The sequence below is a fragment of the Drosophila sulfurigaster genome, chromosome 2R (genome assembly GCF_023558435.1).
Source record: "Drosophila sulfurigaster albostrigata strain 15112-1811.04 chromosome 2R, ASM2355843v2, whole genome shotgun sequence".
In the NCBI taxonomy this organism is placed as follows: domain Eukaryota; kingdom Metazoa; phylum Arthropoda; class Insecta; order Diptera; family Drosophilidae; genus Drosophila; species Drosophila sulfurigaster.
The window spans coordinates 20,685,162-20,700,077 of record NC_084882.1 but is presented as its reverse complement, the minus strand read 5'-3'; the positions used below and the strand labels follow the sequence as shown (position 1 = coordinate 20,700,077).

At 35.6% G+C, this 14,916-nt stretch overlaps 1 protein-coding gene across 29 annotated transcripts in view; it reads left to right on the top strand.

The window, feature by feature from the left end:
- The window catches only part of LOC133838723 (tropomyosin-2), a 29,118-nt gene that overhangs the window by 8,202 nt on the left and 6,000 nt on the right, over nt 1–14,916 (top strand). For 9 of the 29 annotated variants that reach the window (XM_062269931.1, XM_062269935.1, XM_062269940.1 and 6 more), the window contains 5 exons: nt 6,577–6,710; nt 8,074–8,191; nt 10,973–11,043; nt 12,538–12,613; nt 12,791–12,853. In XM_062269931.1, the coding sequence (XP_062125915.1) occupies nt 6,577–6,710; nt 8,074–8,191; nt 10,973–11,043; nt 12,538–12,613; nt 12,791–12,853 (462 nt within the window). Of the gene's footprint in view, nt 1–87; nt 2,939–6,576; nt 6,711–6,870; nt 6,989–8,073; nt 8,192–10,972; nt 11,044–11,703; nt 11,775–12,537; nt 12,618–12,790; nt 12,854–13,416; nt 13,480–14,916 lie in introns of those variants that run through there. The other 20 variants (XM_062269932.1, XM_062269926.1, XM_062269919.1 and 17 more) reach the window with 10 other exon arrangements.

Sequence of the window (14,916 nt, the reverse complement as noted above, 5' to 3'; positions counted from 1 at the left end):
TAATTAACAGATGGGGGAGATGTGGAGTGGGGTTGCCTAATTTATTTCAAGCTAATCACAATATCTCTGTTTCTCTTTTTCTTTAAGCCACCTTTGCCGTCGTATCAGCGTTTTAGCCAATTTAACAACAACGACAAAAAAAAGAGTAACAAAAAGTTTGGTTAGGTTCTTTTAATGTATTCTTTCTATTCTGTCTATGACTGCTCCAATTTTTTGTTGTTGTCTGCTCTTTTTATTTTCCTTTCCGCACACTCATAAATACATTGTACGCAAGTGTATATGTGTGTTTGTGTGCTTTGCACATTGCAAAGCGATTACGTCGTCGCTGTTTTCGTCTTCGCTGCTTTCTTTGCGAATTCTGTTGCTGCCTTAACCCTTTGATGGCCCGTTGTTGTACTTATCTTGTCATTGCAATAGTTTCAGCGACTTATGGAAATCTTGACCCAATTGACACACACATTTGTACTAAAGTTTTAGTTGCCGTTAGCTAATGTGAAGGTTCGTTTAGTTCTCTTACGACGTGTTAAACTCACACACACACACACTGTTAAAATAAATGTTGGCTTTCTTATTGCTCAGCACAAAACTATTTCCAAGTGCTTATCCCCACCAGTAAAACACACATCACATCACTGTATTTATTTAATTACCGGCAATTGTTTAATTAGTTACGCAATTGCGCTTTCTGCATTGAGCATTCGGCACATTCTTGACCGGTTAATTGCTATCGCTATCTCATGCGCACCTGTTGCTTTTGGTTTAGTGTGGGCGTCTCTCTCCCTTTCGTTTTTTGTCTTCTGTTCTAAGACGGCGCCCAAAAAGGCAGGGGATAAGAAAACAAAAACAGACTATAATTATCAATGTTAGTACACACCCCCGATCTCACTCGCACTTACACACACACACTCGTATAGAAAGAGTCTTAATCATTTTAGTTGTAGAAAATGTCCATAAATAGCAACAGTTGGCTTACAGCAGCTTAATGCTAAAAACGTTTTCGACCAAAAACGTATTTCTTTTTGAACTTGGCTCGCCGATTTGACGCGTCGCCGCAGCACCAGCACCATTCAATTATTATTTATATTAAATTAAATGTAATTCTCGTTGCAGCACACGTTCTCAGCATATAAAATGTACGTGTTGTTGTTATTCTCGCAGCCAATGACCTTCGTACATACTTACGTGTGTATGTACAAAATAAGTGCTACCCCCCCACTTTGGTGTTGTGTATATGCACCATAAATGTGTGTGGTGGTGACACTGACTGACGTTTACTTTTAATTTCTTTTCAATGCCGCATGCCTAAAAATGGGCAATCGTGCTCGTTTAATTGAAATTGTCCATCGGCATATCGGCAATATTTTCTGTATTTCAACAATTATGTCATTTGTGCCAAATACAACAAAATTATCGCTTTAGCACTTGTTGCGCGCTCTCCTATCGGTCTATCGGTATCGAGATTTATTTGGCAATCGCAACCTGTCACATACAACAGGATCATCGAAAGCATAACAAACACCAACACCACCTGCTGTAAACACACACAGCCACAAGCAATAGACCTAGCGTAGCAGCGACAACTAATTAGTCATTGTTGCTGCTCCTGCTGCTTGCGTGTTGATAAGCCTGATAAAGCACCGGCATTATATGCTGTATTATACAATTGTCGTGTGAGCAGGGGTAGGTGCGAAAGAGAAGTTGCAGGTTTACAAGTTAAAGACACACACACACACACACTAGTAGAGATACTTTGCCGATAGTCGATGACAGACCGCTTACTCATTTGCTCTGGCCAAACGGGCAATTGACCAGTCGTTGTTGTCGCTCGCAATTTTGCATAATATTATTTGGCATTGTGTGGAGAAAAAAAAGCAAAAATCTCAAATATTTCTTCACTAATTAATGCAAAAAACAACAACAAACATGGACTGAAATTTTAGCGGCTTTAACAGGTTTTCCAGCGGGAAAGCCGCCGCATATACGCACACATGCTAGCGCACTCGCACTCACACATACGTAACGGGCTGAGCAACGACACGACACATAGGCGAGGCACTGGCCAACGACTGGAAAGTCACACGAACGACTGAGCGAACGAGCACAGCCGTTGTCTCTTTCGCACATCGCATACTAAACCACCACTGCCGCTTCGTTCGCGTAGACATGAGCATGCAAAGTGTTTCAGTGGTTCATTTCCAGTTACGTACTCACAAATGTCAGTCGCAGACTCGCGTCGTTTTATCGTCTTCTTCGTTTCTCGTGTGTGTGTGTAGTAGTAGTTACGCTGCCCCCTAAATACAAATATTTAACAAAATAAAATAAACGTATTCATACCTCAATTATATTTTGCAATAAATGTGTATCAAGTGCGACACAATCTAAGCGGATCTGCACAAAAAAATATACACGACAACGAAGCAAACCAGTAAACGAAGAAGAAAAGTAGTAGAAGAGAAAAAGAAAGAAGAAAAAACCGGTGGTTAGCGCATACTGTTGTCTGTGTGAGTGTCGTCGTCGTCGTTTCGTTCGGTCGTCGTTCGTTCTACGTGCGTTGCGTGTGTGTTGGTGGTTCACATTTTCGTAAATTAAAAAATAAAGAAAGAATATTTGGTGGTGCTGCCATTATAGAAAGAAATTTGTATTTCAATTAGAAATCCAAATCCGAAGTGTGCTTCAGTGCCTACTTTCCCATCTAAGCGCCCATTAAAAGTATCTCTTCTCATCATCTGCCTTTGGCTGCCAAGTGTAAACACTTTAAACACCCACAACTACACAACTACAAACAAGCACAAACATGACGACCAGCATTCCACAAGGTACACTTTTGGATGTACTGAAGAAGAAAATGCGTCAGACCAAAGAAGAAATGGAAAAGTATAAAGACGAATGCGAGGAATTTCACAAGCGCTTTCAGCTTGAAGTTGTTCGACGCGAAGAAGTAAGAATCTTCTTTTATTACAAATTACAATTCAATTCAACTCAGAAAAAAGCTGCTACTCTTTTGGTATCAAAAAATGAATGTGGCATTGGGTCCCAGTTGTATATTTTGCATAAAAAACTCAAGATAGTCAGCAACAGCAGCAGTAAGCATTTCTTCTTCTTTCCCTCTCTCTGAGCAGTGCCAACGTTTCCAATGCAAATACATATGCACACACACTGATACTGGGAGAACTACACATACTCAACTTGTCAGTGACAGACTGTCACACATGTATATGAGAGCGCGCTCTCTCTTGGGGCGCTCTTTTCGTTCTTTTTCGCTCTCCCGATCTCTCGCTCTCGCTTTGTCCCCCCACAATTGTTGTTTTGTTCCTCGGTGGTTTTCCTGTCGCTGGCCGCATTTTGTCTTTTTTCATTTGACTATATCTTTTGTTATTACAAATTTCAATTTTGAACACAGGGTGCTTCAAGTTTCAGCAGCTGATGTCTTCTACTTGTAATTCTTTCCAAGTCTAAAAACTGTTATCTATAGACTACCAAATTCATTCACCTTTTAAACTATATGTTATGTTGTCTTATCGGTGACATAGCACACTACATTAGCATATCTTTCTTGCTTAAACAATTTACATAAGCTCACGCGAAAGCATAAAAAAATACATAGAACACGAAAGAAGAAATCTCTTTTCGAGTGATTTGTTTTGTGCGCTTTCTCAGCGACAAAAGTAAACCGGCTTTTCTGCTCTTTGTCGTTAGTTTCGAGATAGCGGTGTTCTAAATTCGATTAATTATGATTTTTACGCCGTGGCCATCAATAAATGAATCGCTTCGTGTGTGCTTCATCCGTTTTTTTTTGGCACTTGCCTTTTGCCACTCTACATAAATTTTTATATGCGTCTAATTCGATTCTAATTAGACAATTGTGCGAACGCGGCATTTGAGCTTTATTTAGGGCTGCCGCAATTTACATGTGTATGTATGTGTATGAGTGTGCGTGTGTATCTGTGTGAAATCACAGTTTGCACCACAATGACAACATTGTTGACGTCACTTTTTTGCGTTCTTCTCCAGGAAGTTTGGACTTCTGACAATTTAATTCTGAAATTGTTGAAGAACTTTTCAAGCAAAATAGTTCACATGCTGTTAAAAAAAAACAAAAGTAACAGACACTCCTCAAATCCATTTTAAAAAGATATTCGTCGTTTGTAGCCTCATTTCGTGGTTGACCCGTTAGTTGTTGGTTTTTGCTCTCATTTTTTGTATTCTACGCTTTTGTCAAGTGATTGACGTTTAGTTTTTTTTAGCCCCTCCACAAAAGCTAAAATAAAACATAATGTGCTTTATTGTTTGATTTTTTTTGTTAGACAATGCTTTCAATGTCATTTGCGTGTACATCTCGCTCTCACTCTCTCTACCGGCATCGCTCTTTGCTGGCTCCCCTCACATTTTCCTGGTTGCCATGCAATTGAGCACTGATAATTTCAATGCCTTATTGTGACAAATTGGTTTTGATTTGTTGCTTTTTTTCTCTCTCTCTCATTCTGACTTGTATGCCGTAATTCAACGAGATTACAACACACATGACAGCAGCAGCAGCTGACAGAAGCTGTAAGCTGGCTGCTACGATACTCGTATCTGTCTGTCTGTCCTCTCAAAAAGGGCCAGATTTTATGCTTGAGAGAGCGGAGCAGCAGTTTTACTAGTTTTATACGGTTTACAAGTTGGAAGTTGTCTGCTTATTGTTTTTATAGCTTATTTTTCGGTTCATAATTAAAAATGCATCATATAACATTAAAAAAAACACACCCTACGCACTCGAACGTAGCCGCCGCCCGTCTTTCTTGTATAGCATTTGTGTTGTTACCTTTTGCTGCGTTGTTGCTGCTTTTTTTCGTTGCCACGGCAATTCGAGTCAAAAAGTTATAAAATTCAAGGTGTGTGTGACTAAGCCGTCAACAATTTTTGTTGTACAATTCCTCAGCCATGCAGCAGCTTTTGCATACTCATGGTTTTTATTATTTATTATCATTTTATTTCAATTGTTTTTTAATTTTTTGCATTTTGCCGGTAATTTTTTTATCGTTGCGTCTCTTTCTCTCGTACAAAAACTTGTTCTCTGTATTGGCTGTGCATTTTTTTGAGACTTGCGTTAAAAAGCGTTTAATCTTCAATACGTTTTGTTAATGAGTTCAAAGCAAAGACCAAAATTCGCCTAGTTCCATCTCTGTTACACACATGCACGACTCCCGCTATTTTTAAACGAAACTCAAGCTCAATGTATTGTTTTTTCCTTCGTTCGTTTTTCGTTTTTGGCATTTTTGTTGTTTCTCTCTACTGCTGTTGCTTCATCAACGGGGTTTTGTTGTTTGACTTTCGTGTGTGTTTGGAAAGCGACGCCGCGACGCTGCTGCTTGCTGCTCCCCCTATTTGAAATGCTTTTTTTTTTATCGCGTTAAACTTACGCCTATGCATGTGTGTGAATGAGTGTGTGTTTTGTATGCTGCCCGTTGAGTCGACTGACTGTTTGGACGATGACGTAAGCCGAAGCGGCGGCACGGTTGCTTTTGGTTCCAATTCATAATCACACGATACTTTTACGAAGCTCGCTTGCCGTGTTCTAAGCGTCACTCTTCAAAGTATAAGTATGTGTGTGTATGTGTGTATGAGTATGGATGCAAAATTGGCATTATAGGCATCCCGTCCGACCGTCCGGTGGATATCTGGACTGCCTTGTCCAATTGTTGCCGCTTTTGGTCAAAGTCGTTTTAAGCCATTTTTGGGCGTGTGCTGCACACATACAATTAATTCATTTTCGCTTTTTAACATTGGGTCTTACTCACTCTCTCGAGCTGTATCTTTAAAAGGCAATGGCACATCGCATGCGGCGTCAATGTCAAATATTTTCCGTTCCTTAATGGGCATATGTGCTTTATGCTGGCAAGTCAGCTCTTTTTTGGGAAAAACTTTGGCTGGGAAAAACTTTATTGCAGCTGAAATTGTTTCAATTTTTTTTTTGGCAAGGTTGTTCTCACAAGTGTGTTGACGTCATGTATTCGTAACTGTATGTGCTGTTGCCTATCTTTTGGGGCTGCCATCTTAATGAACACAACAGTTAAACAAGGGGAAATCGATATGTCCGCAGTTGTCAGATCCCCTCCGTGGTAATTGCCCAAAAGAAGAATTGACAGGCTTCGTCTTTATGCTGTTTACGGTTCTCGATTACACACGCAAGCAGAAACACAAATATTTTTGGGCTTATTGTGACCTTGTTAAATCAACTGGCTAAAACGCTGACAGCACACAACGCCATCGACCTTGCAAAGGTGGAATCAACAACTTTACTTTCAGATAGATGAAGCATCTGCTGCGGTCGACATCCGATTAGATTCTAGACTTAAGTACTTTACAGATAGATGGTGGGATTTACAGTTTAGGAGAGAGCAATTATTAGGGCCAATTCACAATCTATTTTGATACCAAAGTAGCAAATATATTTATTGATAGTCAAGTGTATTTCTTGCTTTACCATTAAGTATACTAAGTTATTATCTATAAGTATTTTAAATTATGTGTTAAGCATTTGTACGGTTTTCTATATTGTCTTGTTCGTTCGAACATCGAATATTTGTTTTATAGGCCGAATCTGAGGTCGCTGCATTGAACCGTCGCATTCAATTGCTCGAAGAAGACTTGGAACGCTCTGAGGAGCGTCTGGGTTCCGCCACAGCTAAGCTGTCGGAAGCTTCTCAGGCTGCAGATGAGAGCGAACGGTTAGTACACTTTATTCTTTTATATCTTAATTTTAACTTTATAATTGTCAAATACGTATATGCTTTAATTGATAAGTCTACAGGTTACCTAAGCAACTTAAGTATCAGCATATAATATATATAAACAATGTTCTTTTTGATAATTGCTTTTGAAATTTAGGATACGAAAAGCGCTTGAAAATCGCACAAATATGGAAGACGACAAAGTAGCTCTATTGGAGAATCAATTAGCGCAAGCAAAATTAATTGCAGAAGAAGCTGATAAGAAATATGAAGAGGTATAATTATATACATATTTCTCTTGAAACTCTTTAAACGTTAGGGCATTAGGGTTATTAGGGTTATCGTCTTCTCGTCGTTTTCTCCTCTACTTTTTTGTTGTTTTTGGTTTGGTTTTATGAATTCATTCTTCAGTTTTGAGGTTAGGTACGTCAACATTACCGTTACTAATTAGGTTATGGGTTAAATACAGCGCTCTCTTACGAACTCTTTAACAGAAATAATAATCATAAGGTAGTTTTATGCTCTCTCAAAACCGATTTTTGTAAACAGCATTTAGTTATTAAGCTCTACAACGTCGACCGCAGTCTGGAGTGGAAATATGGATCGTATTGTACTTGTATAAATAGTTTATAGTTATGTATATACATATTGTTATGACATTTGGCATGTGTCAAGCTTATGGTAGTTTCTTAGAAAATGGCTTTCCAAATATTTATGTATACGTTTGAATGTCAAAAAAGCTAAAACATTGCATTGTGCTTTAGATTGCTGACACATTCCTTTAAATAATTCGAAATTTTACACAAAAATTGAACAAATGTGTGCTTTATAAAAATAGTAAATAATAGTTGTAAACAATTTTAAATATTGTAAATGAAAACGCGACACAAAGCAGTGTTTAAGCTTTCGTAATATTTGTAATGTTTTCTTTAAATATTGACCGAACTGTAAATCTCAACAAGCAACAACAAATTCTTGTCTCTTTTACAAAAATTCTCAAAATCTGAACTATGGAAATGATCAAAAATGAAAACAAACAAATCCCAAAAACTACCAACATAATTCTCGTATCCAAAAAAAATCTGTGTATATCTCTCTGTTGTGTATCACTGCGAATCCATATGTTTGTCATAATCGCAACAACAACAACAACAATGCAACACATTTTCAACACCGATGTGGATGTGATGACGTCGAATGATTCACGATATTGATTTTGGGGCTGTACCAATGTGAATTCCGAATGACAAATCATCGATATAACAACTTCGTCACTGTCTTCTATGGGCATGGTCGCAACGTCGTCATCCTATAAAATGTATGATATATACTCTTTCACATATGTGATATATGTGAGCAGTGCTCGCAAGATTCTTGAGAATCGCGCCCTTGCCGATGAAGAACGCATGGACGCTCTTGAGAATCAGCTGAAGGAAGCGCGTTTCCTTGCTGAGGAGGCTGACAAGAAATACGATGAGGTGCAGCTAAATACCAATTTAATTACTTTAAGCAATAATAACAACAACAACAGTAACAGTAATAGTAAACAAAGTCACCCAATAACAACGTCAACAACCAACAACAACAATAACAATGCAATTAGTACTGCTGCTGCTGTTGGTGAAACTTCAACTTTGTCCTCCACTTCATCGACGACACACAGCGAACACAACATCAACAACAACAATAACGATGATACAACCAATAATACTTGATCTGTCACTGATTTCTATGCCAAAACGAATAACAAAGAAAAGAAGAATGTAACAAATTTCTTAAATACTTTAGCTTTTCCAAAAGCCGTTGACTAAACCATTTTTGGCACAGGAATCAGCAGCAGGCGATTAGGTGCTGATATTGTAAAACTTGTGCTTAAATCTATGATGATGATGATGATGATGATTGATATGATAATGATGCAGCTATCATGTGCAGCTATAGCGATAGATACTGCTGGCATACCGCCCGATATACGATATAAATATATATAATTATGCAAAAATAACCAATGTATTAGTCGAGATCAATTGAATTTATTTATATATAAATCTTTATATATATATAGATCAAGAAAATTGAAATTTTTGATTGTAACTGTCTGAACAAAGTCTATCGTGAAAATCATACGTTTGAAATACGTATATGTGTAATGATGATGTGTAAAGTAAATGTTAAGCAATCCCTTACAAACTGTTAGTGTACTCAAAGTACTGTGGAGCAAACTCATGCAAAATACATGCAAGCAAAAAAAAAAAACAAACAAAATCAAATAATATGCTATTGTATATGTTCACCATATTGACCTTAAACATATCCCAACAAAAAGCAAAAAGAAATGCGAACTGGAAAGATTTGTAACTGTAAAATTGATTGTGAAATTATACGAAATCTTTATATTTTGTAATTTATTGTAAAATTGGTTGGGCTTATGAAATATTTTTGTATAAAATTTATAAACTAAATTCATAGATATTGCGTATATATATGAAAAATGATTAAACTATTTAACACTTATTAAATAATTGAATTGAATTATAACATTTTTGCAATAAAGTTGATAATAACAAAATCTATCTATATTTCTAAATGAAGATTTGTACCTTAAAGAGCGAATACTATATATAGGAAGATATTATAGATATGCTAGGGGTTAGCGATGTGGGTTTAGGATGGCTTTTAATGAATTTGAGTTTTTTCCTTGCAGAAATTAAATGGATCACGACACGTTCAGTTAGCACTTTTTTGTTACTCGGTGCTTACGTGTTTTCTTTTTTGTGTTGCGTCAATCAAGTCGGCTAAATAAAGCTATTGATAAACTGCGATTGGCGATAAGCAACAATGCCATTGGCCTGTTTGCTTGTTCGCTGTTCATCGTCGTATCTTTTTCGCAGTAACTTCGAACGGAAAGCAAAGGAGAACTAAATGCCAGTTGACTGATAAGCCGGAGAGCGCCAAAAAAGAGAAGAGAGAGAGACAGAGAGTGAGAAGTTGCCGAGCATATATAGATAGCCATGGTCTGTTAATTTGTATATTTAGCACTGAGAGCAAAGTAAAATCGAGTCAAGCCAATGACATAAGCAGCTGAAAATTGAAAATGGTTATAAAACACTTTTGTGATGATTAATCAAGTAATTATTACGATTATTTGACCCAAGCAAACGACACTACTCACTATTCATGACGATCTCAAGGCCTTTGCCCCGTCTTCATGGGCCGTGACTCACACCTCTTGCCTCTGGCTCTGGCTCTCGCTCTTTCTTTTTTTCCTTTTTGATGCGTATTGCATTTTAGCCCGAAACCTGAATGCTGTTTTTGTGAAACCTTCCAATGAAGCAGCTGGCTGTCTGACCAGGCAATGCATTCCTCACTTTCAAGTGATTCATTTTAGGCAGCAATTCGATGCCAGATTTGCATACGACAACGTGTCGACGCGTTTCTGGCTGGCCAACAGGAAACTCAGTTTTGGTCAGCCTGTAATTAAAATCCATAGTTGTGGGTGCCGCTCTCTTGTTCTCTCTTATCAAAATTCACGGAATATACTAGTTACAAATTTGGCAAACATAATTTCCTTTTCATCTGTTGATCCATTTACGTAAATTCGGATATCGGATATATTTTCCAAAATAAGATTGAAAGTATTCAAGATTGACTTTCGGAATATGTTTATTTCCGTTTACAAGCACTAAAATTAATTTCCGCTAAAGTTAATCTTTCAAGCTATTGTAAATGAATCTAGAAAGCCATAATTTTAACTAATTTCCGTAACAGTTCGGAAATAATTAGGGTTAATAATTATATAAAATCGCTCTTTAAAGTACAATTATCTCAAATGGAATATCAAGTGATAAAGCTTGATCGATAGCCGTTATTAGGAAGCTCCATAGTGAACTGAGTACACTGTACAAATGAAAGATAGCTTAACATTATCAAATAGAGTTGAAATAAGCACAAGTTATCAATATCAATTAGCGACAACAAAGACTCATAAATCTCATATAAAAACTAACAATAACAACGAATTACTCCATTGTTAACTACTAAAAACATTTGTTTTTTAATAACCTGTACATTTTATCATACCAACTGTTAATTCTAATTCTTTGTAAAAAATCTAAATCAAAATTGACATAAAATTTAACTCATTTTCTATGTTTTTTGTGTATATTGAAAACGATGACGAATGTAAATTATGTACAAAACAAAACCACAAACCAACAAAAATTCAACAACACAAATCGAATACATAATAAATATAAAAGGTTGCCCGTAAATTGGCCATGGTTGAAGCTGATTTGGAGCGTGCCGAAGAACGTGCCGAGCAGGGTGAAAAGTACGTTTGAAAAATAAATTAATTACAATTACAGTTTAGTTGAATGTTTGCGCCCAAAATGCTTAAGAACTTATCTATTTGGTGTGCCTAAACAAAATGATACAAAACAGTGTGCCCATAGTTTGTAAGTTTTGTTATTTTTGCAGTGCTGTTAACTAACAGGATTGCCCCTATGTTAAATACCAGCCAACCTAACCTCACTTTTGTTAAAAATGCATTAATGCATACTTTGTTCTTTTCGTTTTATTTGATTCGTTTTATTTTTTCTTAGCTAGCTAGCTTTTTCATAGTTTTTTCTATAAATTGGTCAAAAATGTGAATATTATCACTTAAAAGATTGTTAAATAATATTCCTTCACTCTGTGTATGTGTGTTTTAACGAGCATGTGTTCTAGTTTAGAAAAGGAAAAGATCACATCATGCTCCTTTCATATGCACAACATATTCACATTTTTCGCCAATCAATGCAATTACAAATCTACATAAACTAATCGAAATACCTTTTCTATGTGCTCAAATTGCCTAACCCCAAAAACAATGCTGAATCCTGTGCTGTGTGTATATTCTCAATGTGCTCATTAATATCCCGCCTGCCTGCTCCGCCCGCTCGTCTGTTAATGCCATGTGTTTGACTGCTGTTCTGACTTCTGCTACCTGAAGGTGGCTAGAAAGTTAGTGCTCATGGAACAGGATCTGGAGCGTTCCGAGGAAAAAGTTGAGCTCAGCGAAAGGTTTGTTTGCTTTCAAGTTCAATTACTAACTGCATATAGTTTAAATTAAAGTATTTACGCAATGGTTTCTTAAGCCGCCAGGTCGAAGTGACAACATGTTTATTTATAATTTGCATAGTTGAAAAATTATCAAAAGAGTTTACCTACCCTCGAGGCAATCGACAGTGTTCAACTGTTTATTAAATACTACAACAAAGACACAGACAAAACAAAAAGTGAAATCGTTAGATGCGATATCAGTGAAATGATGTCGGTCAGACAATTGCTGCTATGTATTATTATTTTTATTATTCAAAATATTTGCCAAACGTTTCTTTGCAGACCTTCGTCGGGTTTGACGAGTCATGATTTAGTTTTTTCTGTACTTTTGACTTGGCTGTCGCCTCCAGACTCGAAAGATTTGAAAGTGAAGTGTCAACTAAATATTTGCATACCCTGTAGGCGGCAGATGAAGGTCTTATTAGTTTCAATAAGAGTTGGTAACATGTCGAAAAACTCTGCGTAATAATTTCATTGCTTACTTTTAGAGTAGGGTATTTACAACCCCTTCAATTTCTTGCAATATAAGTAGTCTGTTTATTTTTTGAATACACTTCATACATTTTTTTTGGCGTTAGCGAAAAATTGCGTACAATATTTAATTTACTTATTTTCTGCATGAGACGCGCTTTTTTGTTTTATTTCCCACCAAGTAAACGAAAGACAATAACCATGAAATTGTGTAAACGACTTAACTAATGTCTTTTGTTTTTGTTCACTACAGCAAAATTGTGGAGCTTGAGGAAGAGCTGCGCGTTGTTGGTAACAACTTGAAGTCCCTGGAAGTCTCAGAGGAGAAGGTCAGTATGAAATGTTACGATCAACGTAAAAAAAAATTGATATTATTTAACCATCATGTGATCGAAATATATCTCAACATTTCAAATATATTATTTTCTGTATTTACTCGAAATTATAAATATGAATGTATTCCCCAATCCCGAAAATACCATAAACAACAACAACAAAATAAATAGGCCAACCAACGTGAGGAAGAGTACAAGAACCAAATCAAGACCCTGAACACTCGTCTAAAGGAGGTAGATACAAAAATAACTAAAGCTAACTGCGAAAGGAGTTTCCCAGATCTGTGGAAAAAAAGCAATCAAAACCAACCAGCGATTTATCTATTTTATGTTGTCTTCACACTGTTGTTGTTTATGTTTCTTTTATTTTTCAAATTGAATTGAGCTCTCAAAACCGCTCAAAAGCGAACTCGAAGTCAATTGTTTTTTTTTTATATATATATAAAATGTCTACCGAGAGAGCGACCTGACTATTTTTGATTTTTTTTTCGTTTTATATTATTTGTTTGACTAATTATTATATTTTCTAATTTACTTTCATATATTGTTAACACGCTCTGCTTTAACGTTGCCGCAATCTAATTATATTTATTGCATAAATATAATTAAATCGAAAATATTAACGCACTGGACACAAAACGGCAATAATCCTTGCCCCACTTGCCCTGCCCTGCCACGCCTGAAACTCTGCATGCTTCAACAATATTGCTAAACAATTGCAATTTATGTTTTGCTAACACAAATATTTCCCACCAACGACCACAAAAACAAAATATGTATTCAATAACTAAACATAGGCCACACAAAAAGAGGAAACCTTTGAAACGCAAATCAAGGTTTTGGATCATTCCTTGAAAGAGGTATATGCCCAGTTATTTGCAATACAACTATATAGATAATATTTGTGTACTACAACTTAAGTATTTGTAAGCGTTTAATCGATACTATTCGTGGTCTCTGGTGTTGGTAAATGCATTATGCGTAATATGTCTAACCTCAATCTCAAGAATACGAAACAAAACTCAAACCAAAAAAAGAAAAAAAAAGAAAATATTAAATTGCACAAATAGTTATTCTCAATTTTAAATTTAAATTGTACATAAGTAATGTTGGAATTAGTTGATTTATCTATTTGATATTTTCTTTTTTTATAAAAATACTAAACTAAAAACTGAAACTAAAAACAATAAATAAAATACGATAAGACCAAAAAACGTATTGGGAAAAATACAACAAATGAACATAACCATACATGTAGTGTATATCAATAGTGCGTGCATCATGGCAAGTATTTCTCCTAGGATGTGTGTGTGTACATTTTTTGATTTAAAATTTGAAAACAACTTTTTGTGCATTGATTGCAAGTCGAAACTAAAGAAAATCTCGAAATTCCGTCATTTTACAACACTACTAGTGCTTGGTAGTAGCAACTGTACCCAACAAAACAATATTAATTGTGATTGTGACTTAAAAATTAATAAAAGTTTTTATTGATAACGATAACGATATTGATGTTCGGTAGATATTTTATAACACACACACACACAACGTTACACACAACCATATATACGCACTTCTATATAATGATGATTATGATGATGACGTACATAGATTTTATTATTGATATACCAAAAATTTGTTGTATATTTCTCGACGTCTAGGCTCGTGAAAATCAGAAATATTTTGAACAGGAACTCATACAGTTCAAATTAAATGTAGACACTGTAAGTCGCCGCATTACTGAAAGAGCATAGAGTATCTTGTGATTTTTCTTATTTAATTAAAATACCGCTGATCCTACAATTTTAACAGCATTTCAAATTGAATTGAAGTATATTTTGTCTTTTATGCAGTGACTGCGTAGCGTCGTACAGCAATTTTTGTAGCTATTATATATTTTTAATATCTACACTCCCGTAATATTAATTAATATGTCTAAATAGTACCCCAAATACTATAAAAGAGTCGACAATTTTGTAAGCATATTCTTAAACTGGTCCAAATTGTGTTTTATTTTAATGTTCATTATAATGTTTTGCTGTTCATTGAATGTTATTGTTTTAAAAACTATATTAATTATAATATTCATTCATTATATTATCATTATGTTAATCAACATTCACTAATTCATTCATAATACATTTTATATACTTACTGCTGGTGTTGGTAGCATATTTGGGAAGCTTCTTTTTAGTATACACATTTATTGTAATGAAAATGAATTGAAAATCCGTTAAAATCAGTTTGAATTTGTGTATTATACAAAACTGATTCTAAACGAGTTTACAATTTATAGT